The following is a 26,483-nucleotide window of genomic DNA, read 5'->3' as shown; positions in this document are numbered from 1 at the left end:
ATGGCCGCGGCCCGCCCGGGAGCCCCCCCGCCGCCGCCGCCACTGCTGCCCCTCCTGCTGCTCCTGCTGCTCCCCGGCGGCCGCCGCGCTCTGGAGGGTGAGTACCGGGCGGGCGTGCCCGCCGTCCGCACCGGGGCCCGTGCCGACCGCGCATACACGCACGCACCCTCCGGGGTGTCCCTGGCCCACCGGGCCTCGTTGACGTCCGCCCTCGGCTCGACCCGTCGCGCCGCGGACGCCTGGTTGTTCCCGCGGGGAGCTCGCCGCCGCAGCGCGCCCCAACCCCGTTCCCAGTGCTTAGCCGCCCTCAGTAGGTTTCAGAGTCAACGCCCCGTGGAACCGAGCCCGGCGCCGCGGCCGGTGGCTGCTGGCAGGGAGCGGCGCCTCGTTGGATACACGGTTCACGTTCCGAGGCTTTCCGCCACGACCGAGAGGGCTGGAAAATTAATATTTCTTGCAGTGGAAGCTCGCGGCGTGCCAGAACTGGTGGGGCCGCCGGAGGAGTGTCCGTGCGCCGCGTCCGGCTCCGTCCGTTCCCCGGCAGGACTCGCCGCGCCCGCCGCCTTAACCCCCGAGGCTCCGGCGTGGGACCGCCGGGGCGAGTGGCCACGAGTGCCGCATCCGTCCCCGAGCGGGGCCGCGCTCCGCGATTCGGCCGCCCCCGCGGGCGCGGGAGAGAGAGCAGGGAGGAGGGCAGCCCCCCGCGCTCCGGTGGAGTTGGGGAGGAAAGGACGCTGAATTATCCCCCCCTCGGAGAGTGAATCCCGGTCCCCGAGGCAGGGCCGTCGCTCCCCCGGTTTTGAGCGAGAAAAGCGGTTCCTGGCCCCGCTGGGGAACCGGGGGGTCCCGGGGCGGGCGACTTGGGTCGCACTGGGAGAAGGAAGAGGAAAGGGGCCCGGGCGGGTTTTTGTTTCGGCACGAAGTGTGCGTGGCTCCGGCCGGCAGCGCCGGGGGCGGCGACGCTCCGGTGTCCGGTAACCGAAGCCGCGGAAACGGGGAGAAACCCCGGCTGGAGAGGAGCTGTCGGTGCCCCCGCCCGGGCGGGGAGCCGTGGGGGCTTTTGTGTGTTCGGAGGCAGTTTTGTGCTCGGCCTTCCGCTGCCGTCGCCCCGCGGTGCCGGGTTTGGGCAGCGGCACCGGGGCGTGACCCTGGGCAGGAGCCCTTCCCCGCTGCCGATTGTTAGGGGGACGTTTCCTCCGGCTTTGGGCTTTTTGGAAAGTTTTTGGGGATTGCTTGTTGTCTGTGTTTCTTTTCATCCTTCCTCTGTAGGGTTGGTTTGTTTGTTTGTTTTCCTTTAAAGGGGAAAAAAAATTAAAAATCGTTTTTCTTTGTACGCCATAGGAAAGGGAGCTGTGGGCCTGCTCAGTCCGTGAGCTCCGAGCTGTACAGGAGCCCTACGGCAGGAGGGGAAGGAGCAGCCTCCCTGCACCCAGCCCTCTCGGCATGGAGGCTGCAGAGCACCCGGGCACCGCTGTACAGGGCAGAGCCCTGAGGAGCCCTCTCTGCTGGAGAGGCGCAGGAGGATGGAGTTGTGGGCAGGGAGCCCAGTGGGGCCCCACGCCTGCGGGCAGCCCCTCGCAACCCACTTCCCATCAGCGGTTTGGGAACCGGGGAAGGAAAGCCTTCGTGGGGACTGGCAGCACCGGCGTGCATCACCCAGGGACTGTCCCACCAGTCCCTGGGCAGGCAGGGAGCCCCAGCCTCTCTCCCGCTGCCACCCAAGGATGGAGCGGTGTGAAGAGTCGCGTGGAGAGAAAGAAAATAAACAGCTCGTGTTGAGGTGTCACTGGGTTTTCTCAGCTTCCCAAGTGTGCAGAGGGGTCAGGGGCCGAACACACCGCCCAAGGAGATCAGAGCCCAGCTGGGTGCCAACCCCATGGGACTGCTTCGGGGCTGGCTGGCAGCCGCCTAGCATTTTTTGGGGCTGGCCCTGATTCCCCTGAGATTTTTTTTTTTTTTTTTTTTTTCCTTTCCCCTTCACTCTTGTCTGAGCTGGAGGGAAAGTTGCAGAGGGGCCGGGAAAGGTTTCTGCCTTGCCTAGCATTAGGAAGCCGTTGTTCGCATCGGGCTCAGTGAGCTCCCACACTTCTGCTGCACTGGGCATTTCTGGCCGCTTGCTATGCTGCTTCCTGACGGGGACTGGCACGTTCGGGCGGTTACTGTAAATCTAGCGTGCACGTTCGTTTGGATATTTTAGTGCTGATCATAAATCTGGCACAGCCATAAATCTGTGCGCACGTCCTGCGGACAACAACGGCAGCGAGCGGTCCCTGGACCCAGCCACCTTGCTGTCCCCTCTGAGGGGACAACGGGCTGCGCTGGCAGCTGGTGCCTGGCTGGGAGTGCAGGGGGCTCCAGGGCTGGACAGTGCTGCCCGTTCCCGGAGGGATGGCGGGGAGTTGGGTTTCTTTACAAGGCCCCACGGGGGTGGAGGGGAAAAGCCGCGCTCGGCAGCAGCTCAGTGAGGGCTTTGTGCTGCCGAGGAGAAAATGGTTTCTCTCCAGATCCTGTAAGTGCGCTGGGTCTGTTTGAAGTCACAATGTGTTTTTCTTCTCCGGTTCAGCAGTCTCCGGGCCGGCTGCAGAAGGAATGTTCTATCTGCGGGCAACAGCAGATCCTTTCTCCCGTGCAGGGGTTGGAGCTGAGGAGTTTGTCCCGGCAGGGCTGTGGGAGCAGAGGCCTCGCGGGGAACGGACGTGGTGAAACGGAGCGGGGAGAGCGCTGCGTTCAGAGCCCTCCTCGACCCTCTGGGGTTAAAGCCCTGGTTTCAAAATGCCCCGGCCCAAGGGAGCGTGGATGTCTGCAGGCTTGTTCTACCCACTGCCCCGGGGGCACGGGTGGGCTGGGACCGGGACTTGCTGTCTCGCTCCTGCCTCGAGCAGCCTCTCTGGCCCCTGCGCCGAGCAGCCTCTCTCTTGCCATGGGACTGTCTTGAAAGTTGGGGTTCCCCATGAGCTACCCCATGGACCCCCCTACGGAGGCATCTTATTCCTGTGTGCAGCCCTGAGCTGACTCAGGCTCTAGCGAAATACCCAAACTACCCTGAAGCAGGAGGATTTCTAGGGGGGATTTTCCTCATCTGGCCTTTTCCTGTTCACGGCTCCCAGACCCCCGCCGGGCATTACACAGGCTGACTGCGCTCCTCCTGCACCGGCAGACCCCTGCTTAATTGACCCCTGGACTGGAACTGCCAGGTATTTTCTTGGCAGGGAGATCTGCTTTCTGTTTAATTACTTTTCACTCAAATGGCATGTTTCTCGGCGAGGCGATGGGGGGAAGTTAGCCCTGCTGATTTATTGATGCTTGGGGTAGGACTGCAAGGGAAAGCAGGTCCTGGGGCTTCGCAGTGCTCGCTGGATTCATTAAATCTCTCGTTCTTCACTAAAAGCTCGGTTTGAGGAATCCCGCCCCATCCGAGCTCCCGAGGCGCAGAGAAGGGCTTTCCTTTGTGTCAAGCGGAGCATGCGGAGAGACGGGGAAAGGGAAAACTTGCAGCGCCGGGGTCTGTTTTTCAGCTCCGTGTTTCTCTCGACATATGGCTCAGTCGGTGAGGCTGCGGCTGCGGGGGCCATGCCTGCCCGGCCCTCGCAATTGGGAATAGCGGCCTCTGGTTTTTAAGGAATGAACCGAAACTCCTTGTTTTGTTGTGATGACTTACTGCGAGAGATATTTGGGGAAACCAGTTTGTTGCATTTTCTTTCCGTGAGCCGTTTTCTGCTGCCACTGGAGCAGGGGAGCTTGGTGTTTAATTAAAACAGCCCGAGCAATCTGAATCACAGACTTGCATGGTTTTTAAATTGTAGCTGTTCCTGTTGTGCTGAGTCAAACTGGTTTGTCGGGATTAAGCGTCTCTGCCTGGGAGCCGCGCTGGGGGAAGGGTGCCGAGGCAGCCCTGGCGTCGGGATCCCGGTTTCTGGCTGGTGGAGGGTGGGTGCCAGCGTCCCCCATGAAACGGGGACTGTCCCCTGGGCTGTGCTGGACATGGTGGCCACCATAGCCCTGCGCTTCCCCAGGGCTGAAGCCGTAACAAGTTGGCATCACTTTGGGAGCAGGCGCGTTCCCAAGCAAAGTATTTGGGGGACAGTGGGGATGGGGGTGCCCCTCCACGACCGTGTAGCTCCTCGCAGGGGCCAGGCACAGATCCATGCCCCCGGGGACAAGCCTGCCATCTTGAAGGCCAGGCAGGCTTTTGCAGTGGCACTCCCACCTGGCTGAGACAGTCCCATTTGAATTCGTGTTTTGGTTTTTTGTTTGTGTTTTTTTGTTGTTGCTCAAAAACCAGTCCTGCGCTCAGGCTGGGGCGGGGCTGGTGGTGCGGCATGGCCGTCCCCTGGCGGAGCTGAGCCCCATGCCGGCTCCGTGGGGAGCCCAGCAGGAGCCATTTTGTAGGGTGGGTGGGTGTCCTGCCTGCAGAGGCCAGGTCTGCCACTTGTGGCTCTCGGCCAGTCCTCATCCTCCTGCACTTGGGCTTCGGCATCGCCCACCCTTGGTGCAGCCGCGGAGGTTTTGTGGGGCCAAGCTTAGGAGCAGGGCCACATCCCCTTTGCTCAGGGCTGCCATTTCCAGAGGGGCTGCAGCCCTCCCCTGCCACCCGCTTTCCACTCGGCACAGCCAAACCCACCAGCCCATGCTCCCCGAGCAGGGATGGAGCGAGCCCAGAGCCGGCTTCGCATGGCCGCCCCTCTGAGCAGGGAGCGGAGCCATCTTGGGAAGAGGCAGGAGCGTGGCGGCTGGGCCAAGCGCCGGCCCCATGGCCGCTCTGCGTGTGCCAGCACGTGCCGGACGGGGGTCCCGGGCTGGGGGGATATTGTTGCGGAGGGCTCTTTTTATTTTATTTTTGCCCGTCACTAAGCTCCGTGCTGCTGGGGCCTGGTGTTTCTCACGCATGTGGCAGGAGCTGTTGACAAACACCTGTTTCCCAGCCCCCTCCCCAGGAATGCCCCAGGGGCCCCGCGGGGGCTGCCGTGCCAGAGGGGGGACAGTGGGGACATCCCCTCGCCGGGTCCCTCGCCCCTCCCAGGGGAGCCCTCCCCTAGGGCTTTCCTGCCCAGCAGCAGCTGCGGGGAGCGGGGGGGCATGGATTTGGGCCTCCCTGTTCCTCTCCAAGGTGTGGCTGTCCTGCGAGGCTGCCAAAACCTGTCCCTGTCCCTGGGAGGGGACACCAGTCCGTGTTTCCCCCCCTGACCGGTCCTACTTGTCCCTTGGGTGCTCAGCCGCCTGCCCGGCGAGGGCTGGGGTGCGAGAGGGACCCCGTGGGGCGAGCGGGGAGGGGGGGCACTGGGCCGGCGTGCATGCACACGCAGCGTGCAATCCAAGGCCTTTTTTTTATTAATGAGAAAAATGTGCAGGGCTTGAACGATCGCCAGGAACAGATTTATTCTAGTTCCCCAGAAATTAAACTGAAATGAAGGAGCGAGTCAGCCCGGCCCGGCACCCCCTCCTGACTCTGTGCTTGTTTTAACTCTGGAAGAATCTGACTTTGAGGGTGGGGGAGGCAGGGAAGGAGGGGCGATATTTGGGTTTAAGCAGTTCCAGATGGGCTCGGTGCTCGAGGAGAGCCGAGGAAGCGAGTGGAGAGCAGCGCGGAGATTTGGGTAACTGCCCCAGGCAGGAGAGAGGAGGGAGATCTTGGCAGAAACTCCCACTCGCTCTGCCGGGATGGGTTGGAGCTTGGCAGCCCAGCCGCCTGTCTGTGGGGCGAACCTTTGGATGTGCAGCCAGTAACCTTTTTTGGGGAGGGGGTTGATTGTTGAGTTTTTTGGTTTTGTTTTCTTTTTGATGTGTTGTTGGGTTTTTTTTGTTTTGGTTGGTTTGTTTGTTTGTATTTTAATATCATTACTTCTTCCCTGGGCTCTTTCCAAAAGTACACCCTGGAAAAAAAAAAATGGAGCTGGAGGGGGGAGAGGGGCCTTTTGGAGCTCAGCCTGACACAAATGGTTGCCCTGGGGAGGCAGACCTGCAGCCCCGACCGCGGTCCCTTCCTTCCCCCGGGGACTTTGGGGCTCTCCATCAGCCCGCGCCAGCCTGGCTCGGTGGCCCCATGGGGACACTTGCCCCGTGAAGCCACAGGGCGATGGGGCCTCAGAGGGAGGCGGCAGGAGTGTCCCCATCACAGCAGGGCCTGGAAACGAAGGTGGTTTTGTGAGATGATTTCCTGCCTACGTCCCGGTCGATGGCATTCGCAGCTCGAACAGGTCTGGCGTCTTCCGATCGGATGAGTTATTTATGTGGCAGCAGAGGGTGGCTACATGGCCATTCCTTCTGGGGGTGATGACCTATAAATCTCTCCTGCCTGCTCGGCGTGGCTAGTCACGTTGTTCTATGGTAGCCCATGGCGAGGAGCTGCAGCGGGCAGCCCCTTCCCCCGGGCCGGGCAGGGACATGCCTGTCCCGAGCAGGCAGCAGTTGTTTTCAGGCCAGCAGTGTGTCTGGCAGCAGGCAGGGCTGTGAGGCCGTTCCTGGGGTCTGTCTGTTCCCCTTGCCCACAGCCCGGCAGAGCAAAAACAGCTTTTCACCCTGAGCGAGCCGAAGCAGCGAGTGCCGGGGCACATCCACCACATGGGCAGGGATGGCAGCTCTGAGCTGACCCCGCCGTGGCACACTGGGCTCTGACATCCGAAATCCCTGTAGTATTAATAGAACAGTAATTGCAGTGCCGGGCTGGACTCGGGCAGCTGGCTCACGTCCTCTCCCGGTGTCGGTACAGCCTTTCTGCGGGACCAGGGCCTGGCAGCAGGACCTGGCAGGGCTCGGGCAGCGGGCTGCACGTGTCCTTGGCGTGCGATTGCAGGGCAGGAGGCTGCCGTCCTGCAAGAGCTCTGAGTACCGCGCTTTGGAGGGGGTGCAGTGTGGGTGCCAGTGGGTGCTGGAGCCTGGCTTGGCACAGCCCAGCTTGGTGGCAGAAATCTGCCCTCCCCAGCTCGACACGGTTGCGTGACAGGGAGGAAGCGACCTCCCGTCCCTCCCTGCATCCCAGGCGCTGCCACTTGAGCTGCTTTTGGCAGAGCTGGCACCTGTCCTCTCTCACATGCTTCAGTCTGTCTCGCGGCCGTCAGGAAACAGCTCCAGCAAGGAGCACGCAGCCGGAAAACCCTCTTCAGCCAGTTAGTGACCAACGGTTGGGCGACGGCTAGGGCCGTAGGGAGGGAGCGCTCCTGGCCCCCTCCATCCTGCATGCCAGGCAGCTCCTGGTCATCCAGGAGCTGAATCAGCCCATCTAGAAGGTGCAGGGCACTGGGGTCGGATGGGGGACTGTGATGGAGATGCGCTGGATGATGAGTCAGAGTCACGGGACTGTCTCCCTGCCTGAGGTTGTTATACCCCAGTGCGGGTGTGGGATTGGGAAATGGAGGACGCATCCTTGGAGCATCCTTGGAATTGGCATCTCAGGCTCTGCTGCAACTTTACCATGGTGCTAATGGAGCTGGGACCAACAGTGGTGCCAGGACCAATGGTGCTGCCCATCCTTGGCCAGGCTCTCTGGGGCAGGGACTGCTGCCCTTGTGTGTGCATGTGTGGTGCGTACAAAGGGGCCTTAATCTCAGCTGGGGCCTCTGGGCCCTGCCATAATGCAGAAATAATGAGTCTATTATTAAGTGCCCACAGTACTTCTTCACTCCGGTGGCTCGCCTCCAGCAGCAGGCAGAACCTGCCCCGCTTGAAGTGGATGTGTCATCATTTGCCTCAGCAAATCCGATCCCCTTTGATGATGGGCCAAACGCCCTTGGCACGAAGGGCCACAGCTGTGATACAGGCCCCATTTTTTTTTTTTTCCCCCCTCTTCCCTTTGTTCCCAGTTCATGTGCAAGTTGTCAGCTCACCCCAGACCCCAGGGCAAGCGTGTCTTGGTGGGCATGGGCAGTCCAAGCCCCCCATATCCCCCCAGACAGGACCGGTGTGGGGGTCAGCTCCCACGGTGGCCTCGTGTCTCCTGCATCAGTGCTGGGGAGCAGCAGGCGCCCTGCTCAGCGTAAGGACGGGTTCCCAGCGTGGGCGGCCATAGGGAGCACTCCAGCCCTTCCCTTGGGCAGAACCGCACCACCCCTGGCCTGCCTGGCCTGACAGCTGGGGAGGGAGAGGGTGGGACCCTGTGTGGCCCTCCAGCCTTGCGAGGGACACTCAGGCATGCGGGGGTCCCCAGGAGAGCCGGGATTCCCCGGGGGATGCTGAGCTGCAGTGTGTGCCGGCAGTGCTGCCGGTCCCGTCCCTGCAGAGGGAGCTGGCAGACAGCATCTGCCGGCACCTTTGCCAGGCTCCCAAACGCCGTGCCCGGCACCTCCGCCGTGGGTGCCCGCTGCCCACCCTGGGTGCTGGCAGCCCTGTGGGTGCCCTGCCTGCCTCCCTCCCTGGCTGCAGGCTTCCTCGCTGCTTTCCTGGCTCTCACCTGTATTAGCCAGAGACTCCCTTCCCCGCAGGGCAGCTCAGGCACAAGGGGCTTCTGCATGCTGAAACCTCCCAGAACAACGGCTCCAAAGCTGCCGTCCATGGGGTTCCCCATCCGCAGAGCACATGCTCTGCCGTGGGGTGAGTGGGACACAAGTGCTTTACCCTCGCAGGCAGAGAATCCCCTGGCCTCAGAGCAGGTCCGTCCCCTGCCCAGGAGGAGGGCAGCCACAGAGTTTGGCTGGGGCAGAGAGGGAATAACCCTCTGTGAGGAGGAGGAGGGAGCCAGGTGGGCAGCACGCTGCAGGAAAATGCATCACGGAGTCTCCCAGACTTGAAGCTGGTGCGGGGCGCTCTGTGTGGCTCAGCTTTTGTGTACGTGAAACGCTCGTCAGCGGGAAAAGTGCAACCTCAGGTTCTCTCCCACAGGCAGCTCTTTGTTCCCAGATAAAGGACTTTACACCAAAGGCCCTTTATGCCACTGCTCAGAACGGTGCCGGGATTAATTGTACCAATAGGTGCTTGAATGGGGAGCACGCAAGACCACTCGCTCCTGCTGTAATTATCTCCAAAACCGAGGAGGAAATTAAAAATGTGTGGGGAGATGCCCCTTTTGGTGGCTTTTCGACTAGCAGGCAGTCACCAAGACTGAAAGTGCATCCCTAAACGAGCTGCTTTTCCTACCAGAGGAGCATGGCACGGTGGCAAGGGGGAGAGGCGTCTGGCAGTTGCTGTGGTGGAAGCCAAGCCATGTCCTGGGGCAAATGGCTCAGCCCTCAGTGTAGGCTACAGGATCTTGGCGTGGGGCAAGCGGTCCAGCCTGGCCATACAACCAAGCCATTCGCCCCACACCGGGCTCCTGCAGACATGGTGCGGAGTTTTGCATGGCTGCCGGAGAGCATGGACACGTTGCAGAACAGGTTTCTCTGTTTGTGGCAAGGCTGCGTGGGCGTCTTTACTAACTTTCCTCCCTTGCCTTCTTCCAGGATTCTCTGGACTTGCATGAGCTGCCTTCTCCTCGTCAGGGCGAGGAGCTGGCGTCCTACCTTGCCAGCGCATCCTGATAAAAGCTGGCAGTCCCCATGTTCAAAGGCAAGAGTGTTCAAATCGGAGCCGGTTGGTGGAGACGATTGAGTCTTCCCCAGCGGCTTCATCTTGAAGGAATTTTGATTTCTCCCCCCTCCTTTCTGGCTCAGCCGTCGCTGCCGTGCACGTCTGCCGCTCAGCAGCGCGAGACGGGCTCTCTGGGCCTCTTAGAGGGGGGAGTTCAAACGTTTTCACTGGCCTCAGACCATGCACACCACATTCCTGAGCCCCTGTGTGGGGAGGAAGAGGTCCCCAGCTCCAGATGGGTCCTCGCCAGGGCTTCAAACGCTTGCCGAACTGCTGGGGACTCTGCAGAGGTGACAGGAGAGCTGCTGGCAGGGGAACTTTGGTTTTTGTAGCTCAGGGTACATGTGGAAGGAGATTTTTGCAGGGCAGGGAGGAGGCAGCTAGAGTAATGTGCGTAGCCCCGTCCAAGGAGTGAGACTCTTTCCCTGTCCTGGGATTCAACTCTGCCCTGGAAGTCCTGCTTTTATGTGGGGTTGACTGTGCCCTGCTGCCCTCGCTGGAGCACAGCGAGGCTCCTGCTGCATCCCTTGCCTCTGCCCAGCTGAAGGTAAGGAGAGGACAACTCCCCAGCACTGCAGACAGAGATAAAGCAAGCCTTAGGGTGACTTCCCCAAGCTGGTGAAATTGGGAGCCAATTTCCCGTTGACTAATGGAACCAGGCTCTCGCTGTGGCATGTGGGATTGAGGTGACTTTGACTCACTGCTTGGCCAGCCCTGATTCCATTCACGTCCCTGTAGAGCACCTGAAAACCTGAACTGAGCCGGGAAACTGCCCGTGCTGCCTCTGAACCCATCTCTGGCACCATGTGCTGGGGGAAAGAAGCAGCCGGATACTCCCGAACCACCAAAATCTGGTGCCTGCCCATCTCCCCAGCCCTGCTGGCCCATGCCCTTTTGTGGGGTCCAGTGCTTAGCATGCCCTGGTGTTTGCTGGAGGAAAGACAAAGGTTTGGTGCCAGGATGCTGTGAGATCGCAGCAGCAGCTTTAAGGGTAGAGAGGGGTTTCTGTGGCTTGGCTGCGGTCAGCTTTGCTCAACACAGTGGCCCTAGGACCAGGCAGCACAGCAGCCCATGGGGCCATCTGTCCATGACTGTCACGGGTGGTGGGCTGCGAAGGGCTGGGGAGCTCCCCTGACCCCACCTGGCCCCTCTTGATCCCGTGGCTGCAGGAAAGCCCCACTGCCCTCCATGCTTGGCCTGTTTCCTTTAGCTGAGTTGCTCAGTGATTTTATTTTTATTGTTTCCCTCCCTGCTCTCTGTGTGGTTTACATGGCTCTTGTGCCAGCGGCCAGCTTGGCTCTGTCAGGTTTTTTTCCATCCTCTGCCGGTCAGATGGCAGATGCTGCCAAATTAGGATGCAGGCAGTGAGCCTCCTGTCCAAGCTGTGTCTCTGCCCCAGGCCGGTACTGGTGGGGACAGCTGCCCATCCACCCTGTTCTGCAGCCAGGCCAGCATGGAAAGGACTGTCTGCGTGGGGCTGGCAGGGGAGTTCAGCACACCCTGGGCAGATTTGGGGAGCACAGCTCCCCTCCCACCCCAGGAGAAGGGGTGCCCAAAGGGTCAGGTCCAACCTGGCTCTGCCGTGACTGGATCCTTGTGCTGCCCTGCTCATGGCACACCCCGTCCCCCAGATCCTTGTGTCCCCATCTCCCCGGCCTGACACTCTGCCATAGCTGCTCATCCACGCCAGCCCCATCCCTGAGCACACAGCTCACCCTTCCCCGCACCTCCCGCCAGCTCCAGCCCTCCTGTAGAAACACCCCCCAGCTGCCGGACCCGTGCGGGGTCTCTGCTCTGGGACTTGGCAGCCCGGCGCTGTCAGCACCGAGCACACGCTTGGCTCTGCTCCGCCGCCAGCACGGCGTGCCCGGGCCCCCGCCGGCACCACCGTGTCCTTATTAGGACAGGACCCGTCCCTTGGAGGGGTGCGGGTGGCCCTGCTTGACAACCCGCTCCCCCATGGTCCAGCACCAGGGGAGCCATGCAAGTGCAAGAGTCTGGGGAGCGCGGCAGCATCTCGGAATGTCTCCTGGCTGTGCACAGCTGCACTTGTGCCCTTGTTGGCGGTCAGTAGCTGATGCTGTGGAGAAGGGGAGGGGAGCAGGATGGTGGTTTGCGGCATCCCACGGGCAGGTGGTGCTTTGGGACTGGGCAGAGGCTGCCCCATGGATGCCCAACCCTGTCCTGTGCATGCCATGCCCTGGCCCTCCTGACGTTGTTGTCACGAGTCCCCTTGCATTACCTGTTTGGCAGAGGGCTCCTTCCTTCTCTCCCTTTGTTTTTGGCAGTGCCCTTAGTTTGTGTTTTTGAGAAACAGCAAATGACTACTGCCCAATAACCACCTCTCTGCTCCTGTTTGCAAAAAAGAGCCAGTGTCATTTTGTCCTTCCTGCTACATATGTTGTCCCCCTGACCCTCTTCCCGGCTAGGGAGCTGGCACCATGCGGGGTTTTCCTTGCTCTGTCCCCAGTGCTGTGTCTGCTGCCAGAGCCACCAGCCTGCAGCAGGACTGTGTTTATGTTTGCTCCATGTGTGCAGCCAGGGGCAGGCTCACCGGCCAGGCTGGGATCCCGGCAAACAGCGAGATGTGTGGGATAGCCCACATGTCTCCAAATGTGCTTGTTTATCTGTGCTGCAGTGGCCCTTGTAGCCTGTGCTGCTGGCCCGTCTGTGGGTGGTGGCTCAGGAGCTGCTGGCAGGTCTCCCCGGGGTGGGACGCTGGAGGAAGGTGTTTACCTCCAGCCAGGCTCCATCCAAAACCCCGCGACACGTGAACATTTCCTTCCTCCTCCGCGCTTCCTCCCTGGCCCCATCAGCCTGTGGTTTTCCTGGGGTGGAAGGAAAGAAGCTGAGGCTCCTGGGGCTCGGCCATGGTGCCTGGCATAGCTGAGCTGCCCCGGCATGTCCTGTGCCCCAGACATTGGGAGCGAGCAGCTCCCAGTCGGCTGCCAGCTCTGGGGGCGGGAGACAGCCGTGGCTCCCTGCCCTGTGTCTCAGGGCTGGGTGGGCTGAGGGATGAATGGATGGACAGCCTTGGGGAGCTGTGCAGGGTCTGGGATGGGGCTGTGCTTGCAGCCCGGTGATGCCCTCAGCAGGGAGGTATTTCGGAGCTGGTCCTGGGTCCTGCTTGGGGCTGGCACCGGAGCCCCTCTGAGCACAGAGGAGCTCTGGTGCTTGCACTCCCCCTTGCCCTAGACCTCCATGGGCAGGAGAGGCCCCTGGGAGTGCCTGCTTCCCTCCAGACAGCCTACATGGAGTGAACAGCATCCATGGAGTGAGGGTTGCAGAGCCAGTAGCCCACAGAGGGGCCATTTGCACCAGCCCCAGAGCATCGCTGTACTCCTTGCGTTTCGCTCCGGTTTTTGCGCGTGGTGCTTGCACGGAGCCGCACGGCTCTTCCCGGGATTAGCGACAGCTGCCTGCAATTGCAGCTCTTCCCAGACAAGCGTCTCGCTCCCTCAAGGCTGGGGCTGGGGCTGTTTGGGGAATGCTGCCGGGGTGGTTTGTCTTGTAGTCTGCTCCAGGAATGTTGGCCAGACGGTCAAATTCTTCTCCCCTCTTGTAAAATGAGTGATGTGGGGCGTCTCTGGGAGAGCAGCCTGCCAGTCCCTCCTCCTCTGGATAAACCTGCCTGGCCCGCACCGCCCTGTCATGGGAACGGGCCCTTTCAACCCCAGCCACAGTAAATACGCGCCCTGCCAAAGTGAAGGGGGAGGGTGCGGACGGGGGCACCCGGTTTCCCTCCTCTGGCACCCCCTGTGCTGGCCACGCTGGTGGCCGGGGTTGGCAGCCCGTCCTCCCCTCGCCACCTGGCCAGCTCCTTGTCCTGCTGTTTCCCGGCTCAGGCACAGCTCTCTGGGGACAGCTAGCTCTTCCTGTTCTCCTGACGGGAGAAGAGAAATCTGGAGTCTGTCTGTGCTGCTCCCTCCTCCTCCCACCATGTCTCACCCCCCAAGTTGCTGTTTTCCACAGAAATGTCAGTCTCGGCTCTCCTCTCCCCCACTCCTCCTGTGTTTTTTTTCCCCTCTAATCTTGGCCTTCGTCTCCAATTACTTCTTTCTCTCCTCTCTCTCTCTCCAGAGACCCTGATGGACACGAAGTGGGTGACCTCTGAGTTGCAATGGACAACTCATCCGGAGACGGGGGTAAGTCTGGAGCCAGCCCCAGTCCCAACCTCCGAAGGGCACAGCTGGCCCCAGCCCCACGGGTATCGCGGCTGCTCGCCAGTGCCTTTGCAGAGCTGACTGCATCTTCCTCCTTCCCTCCCGTGCTTATCCTCTCACCTCATGAAACCACCTCTTCCTGACTCTGTGCTGGCAGAGCAGGAGCACTGTGGTCCCTGGCCTGGGTTGTGTTAGTCACCATGATGACCAGGAGGGTTGGGATGGGTAGAGGTGCAGCTGATTCTCTTCCCTGCTGACTATTGCCCGGTCCCCTCACCCTGTGCCGTTTGCGACGTGTCCGTGGCGCGGATCTCCCTGGCTGGGGGTCTAACCTGCTCCCTCTCACTTGCAGTGGGAAGAAGTCAGCGGTTACGATGAGGCCATGAACCCCATCCGCACGTACCAGGTGTGCAACGTGCGGGAGGCCAACCAGAACAACTGGCTTCGCACCAAGTTCATCCACCGCCAGGACGTCCAGCGCGTCTACGTGGAGCTCAAGTTCACTGTGCGGGACTGCAACAGCATCCCGAACATCCCCGGCTCCTGCAAAGAGACTTTCAACCTCTTCTACTATGAGTCGGATACTGATTCTGCCTCTGCAAATAGCCCTTTCTGGATGGAGAACCCCTATATCAAAGTGGATACAATTGCCCCGGATGAGAGCTTCTCCAAACTGGAGTCTGGCCGCGTGAACACCAAGGTGCGCAGCTTTGGCCCTCTCTCCAAAAATGGCTTTTACCTGGCCTTCCAGGACCTGGGAGCCTGCATGTCCCTCATCTCCGTCCGGGCTTTCTACAAGAAATGCTCCAACACCATTGCTGGCTTTGCTATTTTCCCGGAGACTTTAACTGGGGCCGAGCCCACTTCTCTGGTCATCGCACCGGGCACCTGCATCCCCAACGCAGTGGAGGTGTCCGTACCCCTGAAGCTGTACTGCAATGGGGACGGTGAGTGGATGGTACCTGTGGGAGCGTGTACGTGTGCTGCTGGATACGAGCCGGCCATGAAGGATACTCAGTGCCAAGGTACGTGCGTTGCGGTGTGACCGTGGCCCTTCTCCCCGCAGACGCGTTGATGTGGAAAAGGTGGTTTTGTGTTGAGCTCGGTCTGTTTTCAGAGGTTTGGGAGCTGGGCAGACTTCCTGAGGAGGGAGCAGGGTGATATATCAGAGGACTGGTCCACAGCTTGACTTGGCATCTGGAAACCTTAAAGCCCTGGTGGTCCAGGCTGGCGCGGTGTCTGCTGTGACACACCGGTTACCGTCAGCCAGTGCTGTCTTCTGCAGGATGTGTCTCCTTACCAGGAGCCACATCTCAAGGCACAGTTCTCAGCATGAATCCAGCATGTTTAATCCCCTGAGCGGTACCAAAACCTCCCTCTCTGCTTCCTTGCCATGTCCAGCGTCTCCCCTCTCTCTCTCCTGCGGTGCTCGTGGCTGGGGTGAGCAGTTGTTCCAGGCAAGCGTGATTTCCTGCTGCTTGTGTGGAGGCACTTGGAATCCCCGGTGGCGAGCGGGGCCCCGCAGCGCTGACTGCGGGAGAAGCTGTGCGGATGCTTGCGGATGCTCACTGCCAGTGCTGAGGACTTGTAGTCGGGGGAGCGAGGAGCGTGGTGGAGACAGGGGAGCCACAGCTCCCCATCCCTGTTCAGACGGGAGGGAAGAGCATCCTGCAGATGGAGATACTGGGGATGGAGAGCTGTCCTGGATGGCAGGGTAGCCCTGTGTGGGTCCTGCAGCTGCCGTGCTCTCCCACGACAGCTTTGTTGTTGCTGTTTCACCCCAGGTTGGGCGTGTCGATAAGGAAAAGTCTGCCCAGATGGATGTTGTTTTCCCTTGAGGTGATTTTATCCTTAGGAGCTGTCTCTGGCACGCAGGACCCTGCCCTGGAGTGGTTTGCGTTTAGGGCAGTAAGATCACTGCTCCCCTTGGCTGGAGGCAATATGCAGAGAGCAGGACGCTGGCTGGGCCCCCAGCGCTGGATGCCTCGTGCTTGCCGATGACGGGATGCTTGGCGCCGGCCCTTTGCTGTTGGCAGAGGCAGTGTAGTTTGGGATGGCCCGTGACATGGGGCTCGGGCCAGGCTGGCCTCTCTGTGCCTTGGGGAGCTGCGTGATTGTCAGCTGTGCCCCTGTGGCTGGTCAGGGAGAGCTCAGCCTCCACAAGACTGCGGCTTTGCTTGGGGACCAGAGCCTCCCATATCACTGGTGCCAGCACAGCCCTGACTTTGGGGACAGGTTGCTCATGGCCCCAACCCACTGCATCAGTCTTGTGAGCAGCTGATGTGGCTTCTCCCAGGGCAGACAGACGGTGGTGCCAGGCACCTATCGCTGGCCTTGCTTAAAAGCGTGTGCTAGGGTCCTTGTTTCTGAGGAGCTGGTTTCCTTCTTGCTTGGGCTGGGAGATCTTAGACTGTATGGGGTGTTTTGCTCTTTCCCAGCTGGGAGTGGGGTTTGGGCACAAAGTGACACTGTTGCCAGCCAGCATCTGGGCTGTGCTGAGTGGGGGCGTCCTGAGGGTTGGGCTTAGGGCATCGCTGCAGCCCGGGGCGAGTCCCCTCTCTGCATCCCCCCAGACAGGCAGACGACTCTCCCAGCGCCTTTGATTTCCACCCCCAAGCCCTGGATTCCTCCCCAGCGTGTTGGGAAGCCGCACTGAGCTGCGGGCTCGTCTCCATCCGGCAGCCTGCCCTCTCGCTGGGCAGAAGCGGCCGTGTCCTCACGTTTCTCTGGGAAAGCTGTGCTGCGCTTGTAGGATCAGATTTTCCGCCATATGATCGTGTGTTTTAAGTGGAAACAGCTGAAGAAGGGCTGGGAGAAGCCGGAGCCGCGGCTCCCTTTTCTGCTCTCGGCTGGATGTTCCCTTACCCCATTCCGGCAGCCCGGCACCACCGAGAAGGCTCTGGACCCCCGTGGCGTCTAGAGCGGTGTGGATGTGGCCCTGCAGAGCTGGGATTTTGGCGCTCCTGCCCCAGGGAGCCCACCGAGGCTTCACTGCACAGGCGAGGAGCACTCTGGAGTGCCAGATGGCATTTTAATAAATAACAATACCTAGTTACTGCTTAGATGGGATAAGCCCTGTTATAAATCTCCCTCTTTCCCTAGACTTTCAGTGGCCTTTGAAGATCTCCTCCTCCTCTTTATCTCCATCCAGAGCCAGGATTAGACCTCGCATTCAGACCTGTTACAATGCAGCTCGGATCCCGGTCCCTCGGGAGCGGAGGGCTCATCCCGCCCGGCTGAAGGCAGTTTCTTTGGGATGCTTTGTAATGCGACACGCCAGGCTGGTATCTGACGCTCTGGTCCTGAGTTGCCACAGCATTGATTTGGCATTTCATTCTCAGGCTCATTATCTTTATTTAATTAGCACACGGCCCTTCTGGGGGTTGTGCCGCTTCCCACACGTTTCCCCGCCATGCAGAGCTGCAGAGCCAGCTCTCACTGGAGGAAGAGGAGCTGGCTGGGGAGGGAGATGAAGGCTTCTGCATGCCTCCACAGGCAGAGGTGAGCTGCCTTCACCCCGAGCCCTGCAGTCCCCAGGGTTCAGCCTTCCCCCCAGCCCCATCCCTTCTCTTGTGGGTTTGCAAGCACCCAAATAACTCAGGGGAGTTGGGGTCCTGGAAAGGGGTCACAGTGCCCGTAGAGCCTGCACCCCACGCAGGAGGGGGGCTGAGGCTGTGTGGTGCAGTCAGTGGACACCCAAACCAGAAAACCGCGTGAGGAGACAACGCACAGCAGGACACTGTGCTCTCCTCCAACCCGTTTCTCAGCCTTTTTGATGTCCCTTTTCTGATGGCAGCAGGCGCTGTCTGTTTGGGTGCAATCTATAGGTGATAACAGGTCAGGCTGGGGCCAAAAGCAGGATCTTTGTAAAAATAAATTTTCCTTTGCAATCAGTGACTAATGGAAACATCACCCCGAATTTAAAAAAAAAATGCCAAGCAAGCGTTGTACTTGCCAACTGTTTGCAGCTTTGCATTGCAACACGGGCTTGCTGCGTGAAACCCAGGAAGTGAAACTGCCTGCGATTAATTGCCCGGGATGCCAGATCAAAGGCAGCTCGGCGGCGCAGAGCTGCGAGTTTACAGCCAGGCAGCTCCACAATGGGTTACTTGTACCACGGTCGAGGAAATCTGCCCCTGCCGTCCTGCCTGTGACCCGCTGCGGCTCGAGAGGCAGCTTTGCTTATTGAATTTATTTTTTTCCCCCCACTAAAAAAAAAAGAAAATCGTTTTCCCGCCTGTTCTTTGGATGCCACTGTTCAGTCCCCTAAGGGCTCTTTCCCTCCTATCCTCTTCAAATTTACTCCATTCACTTTTGGACTGCGCTAGTGTGAAATATTTCCACCCAAAGGGCGATTTAAAAAAAAAACAAGTGCCTTTTAAGAGAGACTTAAAAAAGAGAGTTACCGCCTCGGCTGTAGCCGGGCTGTTGCTTCCACAGCTCTAATCCATCTGCAGCCGCTTACGAAAGCAGGAAGGGAGCGAGCCATGCAGGTTCATGAAGCACAGATCGTCCCAGGCAAACTCGATTGCTGCCTTTAAAGAAATTACAGGGTGGCTGGACAAAGGGATGTGATCGGTTTCATTTATCTCAGCTCAAGTGAGGCGTTCTGCTTCAGTCCTGCTGGGAGAGGAATAGCTGGAAGGACGCTGGAATAGCGTTGTGTGGATGGGAAAGCGGTTGAGACCTGAAACAGGATCGTTTGGGCCTGGTATTTCCTGATGTGCCATGGGCTATCCCTCCCTCCCTCGTTTGCCCAAGGGAGGGGAATACAAAGTTTTGGGGATGCATGCGGGGTTTGCCTCTGCTTACCTGCATCCCATGCAGTAATGGAGACTGCCTGCGGGATGAGTCACTGCTCTCTGTACTACCAGGAGGGTTTTATTTCGGTGGTTTTTTCGGCTCCCCTCCCTTGGACTTTATTCACCGGGGTGGGGATTGTATTTGGGAAGAGTGCCCTCCTCTTCTCCCAGCCCTGTGCTGCAGGGCCATGCGGCACAATCAGGCCCAGAGGTGAAAATCCCAGCGGTGCGTGCTGTGCTGGGTGTGTGATGCTCTGTGGAGGGTCCAGGGGCAGTTTTGCAGCCCACCTCCCACCCGCCCCCCACATAAACCCCCTCCGCAGCCAGTCCCCGCTGTCTCCTTCCATCAAACCCGTGGCTCCTCTTCAGAGCAGGGAGCTCCGCTTCGGTTCCCTGACCTGTTATCCCGTGGCTGTCACTGACTGTCATGTTCTCCCTGGTGGTGACCATGGCCCGGCACCAGCAGATGTGATCTGTGTGCAGAGGTTTAGGGTTATTATTCTATTTGAGGACACTTCAGAAGGAAAAGTGCTTATGCAAACCTCTTGGTGGGGAGAGGGGAGCCCGGCTCCCTGGCTTGGGCTGGATGGAGTCACGTTCCTGCTCCGGAGCTCCCAGGCTCGTTCCCTGGCACGCCGGCCAAGACGGTGGTTGTTGTACAGGCAGTTTCTTGCAGAGAAGAGATGACACAGCGGCTTATCCACCAGGGACCTGGGATCAGCTTTCAGCTCAGTTACAGCCTTCAAATGTGGCGGCTGAGAGCTGTCATGCTGCCACCGAGGTCTTTATGCTCTGATTTATTAAGCAGGGTTTGAAACTTAAACACTGGAGAGCCTCTGGGCCTTGGTCCCTCTCCCACTCTTTCCCAGCTTAATGGGGCTGAGACGTGGCTCATCCCTGTCCTGTTGGGGTGACTTGAGGAGAAATGACCTTCATCCCTTGTGCTGGGTACTCCTGCAGGGTGGCAGGCAGCTGCCCAAGGACACCTTTGCCCATCCCTTCCTCCTGTGCCCAGGAGCATGGGAGACACTGTCCCCTTCGTGCCCGTAACACACCAGACACTGGCTGGCGCTGAGTGCGCGGGAGGCCAAGCACCATGGGCCCTCCTGCACCCTTTGGACAGCACCTCGCTGTCCCCTGCTGCCGCACTTGGGCCATCGGCTTCTCAAAGCCCCGGTTGCTCCAGTTTTGCTCTCCCCCATCACGCCTGCTATTTCAGGGGGTTTTGTCCCTGATGGATCTGGGCTCCTGCCCATAACCGAAGCATGTTTGGCAGCTTTCTGAGCCCAGAGCGTTCTTGTCCAAGAGGTTTCAGTCATCTCTCATTCCTCAGCAATCTGGTTCCTTATGTGCGAATCTGCATCCACCCAGTTTGAACCGCTCGAGACTCCAGCTGGGGTGGGTCTGCCTGCGCCAAGACTGCTCCGCTACCTCTGGGCATCTGCTGTCCACATCTTTGCGTTTTGTGGTGGCAAGGGTGGCCTGGGCTGGCGGGACAGGAGCCCTGGATCTGCTCTCCAGGGGCTTCTATGACTCGCAGAGGAGCAAGGCAGCGTGCCCCTTTGCCCTCCGGCCTGCACGGTTGGGATGGGCTAAGCTTTAATTTCCAAGGGAAGGCCTTGGGGCTGGGTGAACTCAGGTCAAGGAGCTGGAGCAAGTCAAGTGATGTGGCCAGTCTTGTTCCAACCAAAGAGGAGTCTCCTCGCCAGAAGGCTCACACCCTGGAAGCGGGAAGCGGCTCCCACCGTCCATCCGGGCAGGGAGGCTGGCAAGTTTGTGGTTTTCAGGTCCCCCCCTCAACTGCGGGGTGCTCCTCTAGGATGGGGCTGCTTGCACAGCCCCCTGCTTGGCAGCACTGCAATGGAGGGGGGCTGATCCCCTGTGGCTGCTGCTGCTTCGTGTCTGTGCAAACCAGGGGTCCGGGATGTTGCCGTGGAGCTGTGTGTGGGTCCCCATGGGGCTGGCCCAGCAGCCTGTGAATCATCAGTGCTCCACACCCCACACGTGGGGCTGCAAACAGCCGGAAAACTGTCATGGAGGGTGTCAGGAGATGCCTCATAGCAGGAAACTTCCGCTTGCCACAGCCTGCTGAGGTACCAGGAAACCTCCTCCTGTTTACGGTGACGTGCAGCAGGTGTGGGACGGAGCTACCGGGATGGTTACGTGCACTCGGGACCTGCCCAGACCCCAGCAGAGCAGGGAGGATGCGCCCTGCTCCGTGGCCATTGGTGCTGATGCCACCCGGGCCGTGGCAAAGGGGGTGATGCCAAAGCAGAGCCGGTGCCGGTGGGTCTCTCACCACTTTGGCCAGATGCTAAAACAGAACACAGGACCCACGCTGTTGGGACAGCACTGCGATAAATAAGGCTATTTCAAGGTGCAGGTTGGGTGCCTGAAGCCGCTCTGCCCCTTGGCTCAAGTGCTGTTAATCCTTTCACGTGCCCCTCGTTATGACTGACGCCCCATGGTGCCAGCCCGGCCGGATCCCAGGACTTGTGGCTCCTTGAAGGACTCTGATGGGAAGCGGAGGCAGGAGGTGGCAGCAGTGCCGGAGCAGCTCTTTAGCCGAGGACCTGCAGGAATGTTTTAATCTCGCTCAGCGCTCCACTTGAGTCGGCCTCAGGAGGTGCCACCACCCCAGGGCTCAGAAGTGGCTGAAGAGCCTCAGGCAGAGGGTTTGGGGCCGCAGAGGCCTCTCGTGAGGGCTGCTGCAGGCAGGGCTGATGGGTCCTTTCCTTCCCAGCCCCAGCAAATGGATCACTGACCCTGTGGAGGGTGCTGGGCATGGAAACCAGCTGGGGAAAGGGGAGACGATGTGTGCAAAACCCTTGGGAAGTGCAGTGAAGAAACAAAACTGGGGATGTGCTCTCCTGGCTGGACCTGCCCTGGTGCCTACACAGCTGCTGGTGATCAGTTTTTCCCATCTCTGGGTGCCCCAGCACAGCATCTCCTGGGCAGAGCTGTGCCTGTGCCAGCAGCCAACCCCGCCTGGCCAGGGCCATCATGTCCCTGCGCACAGCTGATGGCAGTGGGAAGGCTTGTAGGTGGCCTGTAGTCCTCGAGCCACTAATCAGAGATGTGGCATGGAGCAAGGAAGCTTTGAGGGGAATGGTGGATGTTTTCTGGGTGCACCTTATAACTCAGGTCTCTTTTCTCTTCCTCCAGCGTGTGGCCCGGGAACCTTCAAATCTAAGCAGGGGGAAGGTCCCTGCTCTCCCTGCCCTCCCAACAGCCGGACCACCTCTGGAGCAGCAATGGTCTGCACATGTCGAAACGGCTTTTTCCGGGCGGACACAGACCCCGCAGACAGCGCTTGCACCAGTGAGTCCTGCCCTGGGCGTGTGGGGGCAGTGGGGGTCTGTGCCCGGGGTTGGGGGGACTGTGACCCAGACATGGGGACACACCATCCCTGACCCCTGTGTTCCCCCCACAGGCGTCCCCTCTGCCCCTCGCAGTGTCATCTCCAATGTCAACGAGACGTCGCTGGTGCTGGAGTGGAGCGAGCCACAGGACACGGGTGGGCGGGATGACCTGCTCTACAACGTCATCTGCAAGAAGTGCAGCGTGGAGCGCCGCCTGTGCACCCGCTGCGACGACAACGTGGAGTTCGTGCCACGCCAGCTTGGCCTCACCGAGCGGCGCATCTACATCAGCAACCTGATGGCTCACACCCAGTACACCTTCGAGATCCAGGCTGTGAACGGCATCTCCAACAAGAGCCCCTACCCTCCCCATTTTGCCTCCGTCAACATCACCACCAACCAGGCAGGTCAGTGGAGCTGGCGGGGAGCAGGGCTGGCTCTCCACCGCAGAGCAGAGCGGGGATTTCTTGCTGACAGCCTTGGAGGCTGAGGTCCTTTGTGCTGCCACCTCACTGTCCCTCGGCGCCTGCATCTAATCCCCTGGATAAATTCTCCTCTCCGTTTAACGTCTGTCCCTGGAGGAGATGAGATCAGAACGTGTGCAGGCGAAGAAGGGCAGGGTTGGCAGATGCTCCGGAGAGCTCTGGATCTCCTAGACCTACCCCAGAGATGTGCCTGCTGCGAAGGGAGGAGGAAGGAAATGAGATTTCTCCCCTGTGGGCCTGGGAAGGCTCAGCACCAGCTCAAACCTTCGCAGCCAGCTGACTGCTCTGCCCTTCCCTCCTTCCTCCCACTCTGGCCCGTCTCCAGCGCGCTGGTAATCTCCAGCCGCTGCGCTCTGATCTGATTTCATGGGTCTCGTCAGTGGGGTGGAGCATGGAGCTCCTGGCAATTGGAGGAGGGGAGGGAGCCCCAGTTTGGGCTGGCAGGACCCTTCCTCAGACCAGTTTGCAGCTAGGTGTGAGGTGAAGCCTTACCTCAGCGCTATTTCCCCTTGGTCCCTTATCACCTTGGCTGCAAGAGGTGAGTTCACACACATCCCTACGGAGACTCGTGGGAGGCCAGTCTCAAAGCTTTTCCATGCTGTTCCATTGAGATTGTCGGAGCAGATCTCAGGCAGAGGGCTGATGTGGGATGGTGGAGGGGGGAGCCTGGCACAGATCGCTCATTCCTCCCCTGCCCTCTTTCCTAGCCCCGTCTGCCGTGCCTACAATGCACCTGCACAGCAGCACCGGGAACAGTATGACACTGTCGTGGACTCCCCCGGAGAGACCCAACGGCATCATTCTTGACTATGAGATCAAGTACTCGGAGAAGGTAAAGCAGGAGGCAGCGCAGCCCTTCCCCTCCTCCAGCCCTTCCAGCTGGTTGTCAGTGCTGGGCCAAGGGGGTCCCTGCAGATATCATGCCTGGGGGATGTGGGAGCCAGCAAAGGGGGGCTTGCTTTGCAGAGGTGACACCCACGTCTCTCCTACAGCAAGGCCAGAGTGATGGCATCGCCAACACGGTCACGAGCCAGAAGAACTCAGTGCGGCTGGACGGGCTGAAGGCCAATGCTCGGTATATGGTACAGGTCCGGGCACGCACGGTGGCTGGATACGGCCGCTACAGCCTCCCCACGGAGTTTCAGACAACTGCGGAGGATGGTAGGTACCAGAACCAGGCTGCCTCCATCCTGCAGCCATCCTGTGTGTGCTCCTGACCCAGCTTGGTGTTGATTGGTGCCTCTGCCTCCATCAGGCTCCACCAGCAAGACTTTCCAGGAGCTGCCTCTGATCGTGGGTTCAGCCACTGCGGGGCTGCTGTTCGTCATTGTTGTGGTGATCATCGCTATCGTCTGCTTCAGGTACTGGCTTTGCAGGGATTGGGGATTCAGAGCTGGGTTTAGGGGTTGCCTGTGTCTGCCCCAGAGCTTTCCCCCTTGTCTGTGGATAGAGCTCTGACAGCTCCAGTCTGAGAGCAAAGGACTGGACCTGCCTTGTGTGGGTCCTGGGGGAGGACTGTGCATCTCTGCTTCCCCAGCACCAGCTGGGGCTCTGCCCAGGCTCCTGCCGTCCTCCCTCAGCACAACTAGGCCATCTTCTCCCATCGCACCTCGGGCAGAGGGACGGCTCTGCTCGCGGGCTGCTGGAGGGGAAGCTCTCTGGTGTAGGCCATCTGTGCTGGGATTTGGAAGCTGGCAGTGAATGTCTTTGCCCCATCAGGAAAGGGATGGTTACTGAACAGCTCCTCTCGTCTCCTTTGGGCAGGAAGCAACGCAACAGCACGGACCCCGAGTACACAGAGAAGCTGCAGCAATACGGTGAGTTCGAGAGCCCAGCAAACAGGCTCTGCCTGCCCTGTCCCAACTGCTGTCCCATGCACAAGGCAAGGGGACAGCCTTTGGTAGCCAGGGACCAGGAAGGATGGGGCTGACAGCTGGCCAGAATGGCTCAGCATCTGTCACCTGTGTTGTGTCCCTCCCGGTAATGATTCCTCTGCCCTCACAGTTGCCCCTGGGATGAAGGTCTACATTGACCCCTTCACTTACGAGGATCCAAACGAAGCCGTCCGGGAATTCGCCAAAGAGATTGACATCTCCTGTGTCAAAATTGAGGAGGTCATTGGAGCGGGTAAGTCTCATGGCTGAGCATAGCAGCTGCTTCCACCGCTGCCTCTCACCCTGCCTGTGTGTCCCACCATGCTGCCTCTTCTCTCCTTCCCCACGCAGGGGAGTTTGGTGAGGTGTGCCGTGGGCGCCTGAAGCTGCCTGGCCGCCGTGAGATCTTTGTGGCCATCAAGACGCTGAAGGTGGGCTACACGGAGCGGCAGCGGCGGGACTTCCTGAGTGAGGCCAGCATCATGGGCCAGTTCGACCACCCCAACATCATCCACCTGGAGGGTGTGGTGACCAAGAGCCGCCCTGTCATGATCATCACAGAGTTTATGGAGAACTGCGCACTCGACTCCTTCCTCCGGGTGAGCATCCGTCCCCTCCTGCCCCGGGCCGGCGGCTGCAGCACATGGGGGGCAGCAGCTCCGGCCCTCCTCCTGCATTCTCTGCATTGTTATGCTGGCATCCCCAGCGCTAAGCTGTGCACTGACATTGTGGGGTGGGGGAAGAGGGTGGCTCTAGGAAGGAGGAACGTGGTGGTAGCACATTGGGATCCTTTCCCAATGCATTTGGGGTGTTGCAAACCCCTCTGATCTCTCCTTTGGCAGCTGAATGACGGGCAGTTCACGGTCATCCAGCTGGTGGGGATGCTGCGAGGCATCGCCGCTGGCATGAAGTACCTTTCGGAGATGAACTACGTGCACCGGGATCTCGCTGCCCGCAACATCCTGGTCAACAGCAACTTGGTCTGCAAAGTGTCTGACTTCGGGCTTTCTCGCTTTTTGGAGGATGACCCAGCTGACCCCACCTACACCAGCTCCCTGGTATGGGACATTCATGGGGGACCCCCAGTCTGGGGGTGGAGGGAGACACCCCAGGAAAGCGCTGACTAACAGAGCTGTGCATCCCTGCAGGGGGGTAAGATCCCGATCAGATGGACGGCTCCTGAGGCCATTGCCTACCGCAAATTCACCTCAGCCAGCGATGTGTGGAGCTACGGCATCGTCATGTGGGAAGTGATGTCCTACGGGGAGCGACCCTACTGGGACATGTCCAACCAGGACGTAAGTGCTCCTTGGGGAGTGTTGAGCTACGGGCCGCCCGTGGGAGCCAAGGTGGCTCACAGCCTGCCTCTCTGTGCATTTCTCCGCAGGTGATCAACGCGGTGGAGCAGGATTACCGCCTGCCGCCCCCCATGGACTGCCCCACAGCGCTGCACCAGCTGATGCTGGACTGCTGGGTGCGGGACCGCAACCTGCGGCCCAAGTTTGCACAGATTGTCAACACGCTGGACAAGCTCATCCGCAATGCTGCCAGCCTGAAAGTCATTGCCAGCGTCCAGTCTGGGTCAGTGGCATCGCTGCCTGCAGCCAGGACTCCCCCCAAGCCCAAGGAACACTGGGGTGTTTGGGATGAGAGATGTGGGGGGACAGGGATAAGAAATCTCCTCTGCTTCCCATTACACCTCTCTGTCCCCTGCTCCCTGTGACCTGTGGCTCTCTTGCCCCCTTCAGCATCTCCCAGCCACTCCTGGACCGAACTATCCCGGACTACACCACCTTTACCACCGTGGGAGACTGGCTGGACGCCATCAAAATGGGACGGTACAAGGAGAACTTTGTCAACGCCGGCTTTGCCTCCTTTGACCTGGTGGCACAGATGACTGCAGAGTAAGTTCCTGCTTGCATAAGAGGGAGAGGGCTGTGGCACATGGTCCCTCACCGCTCTGGCAGCCAGCTCCTCCTGCCTGAGCAGCTGGAGAGCTGAGCTGTGCATGGGGGTTTCCAAGTGGGTTAGGGTCTGGGGTTCAGCATCCAGTCCCCTGTGGTGGTAGAGGGACACAGGAGCTTGGCAGAGGGCTGGAATCAAGGTGGGTCCCTTGGCAGCAGGTAGATGTGGCAGGGCCGCGTGTTTATACTGCTGCTGGCAGAGGGCTGAGTCTTCACCTTTTCCTTGCAGAGACCTGCTGAGGATAGGGGTAACGCTAGCAGGGCACCAGAAGAAGATCCTGAGCAGCATCCAGGACATGAGGTTGCAGATGAACCAGACGCTCCCGGTGCAGGTTTGA

The 26,483-nt window shown here is 59.9% G+C and overlaps 1 protein-coding gene across 1 annotated transcript; it reads left to right on the top strand.

Annotated features, from left to right (window-relative positions):
- EPHB3 (EPH receptor B3) lies at positions 1 to 26,483 on the top strand (the record flags this gene model as incomplete). The annotated part of the gene is made up of 16 exons (XM_080349951.1): positions 1 to 97; positions 13,576 to 13,640; positions 14,011 to 14,683; positions 21,626 to 21,781; positions 21,894 to 22,229; positions 23,015 to 23,139; positions 23,300 to 23,468; positions 23,563 to 23,668; positions 24,027 to 24,124; positions 24,312 to 24,434; positions 24,533 to 24,780; positions 25,024 to 25,239; positions 25,330 to 25,479; positions 25,569 to 25,762; positions 25,930 to 26,085; positions 26,375 to 26,483. 16 exons carry the CDS (start codon positions 1 to 3, stop codon positions 26,481 to 26,483), a joined length of 3,021 nt encoding a protein of 1,006 aa, XP_080206077.1.

This window comes from Nesoenas mayeri (genome assembly GCF_963082525.1).
Source record: "Nesoenas mayeri genome assembly, chromosome: 9".
Classification (NCBI taxonomy): domain Eukaryota; kingdom Metazoa; phylum Chordata; class Aves; order Columbiformes; family Columbidae; genus Nesoenas; species Nesoenas mayeri.
Note: the sequence above shows the minus strand (reverse complement) of the source record. Positions and strands in the feature narration are given on the sequence as shown.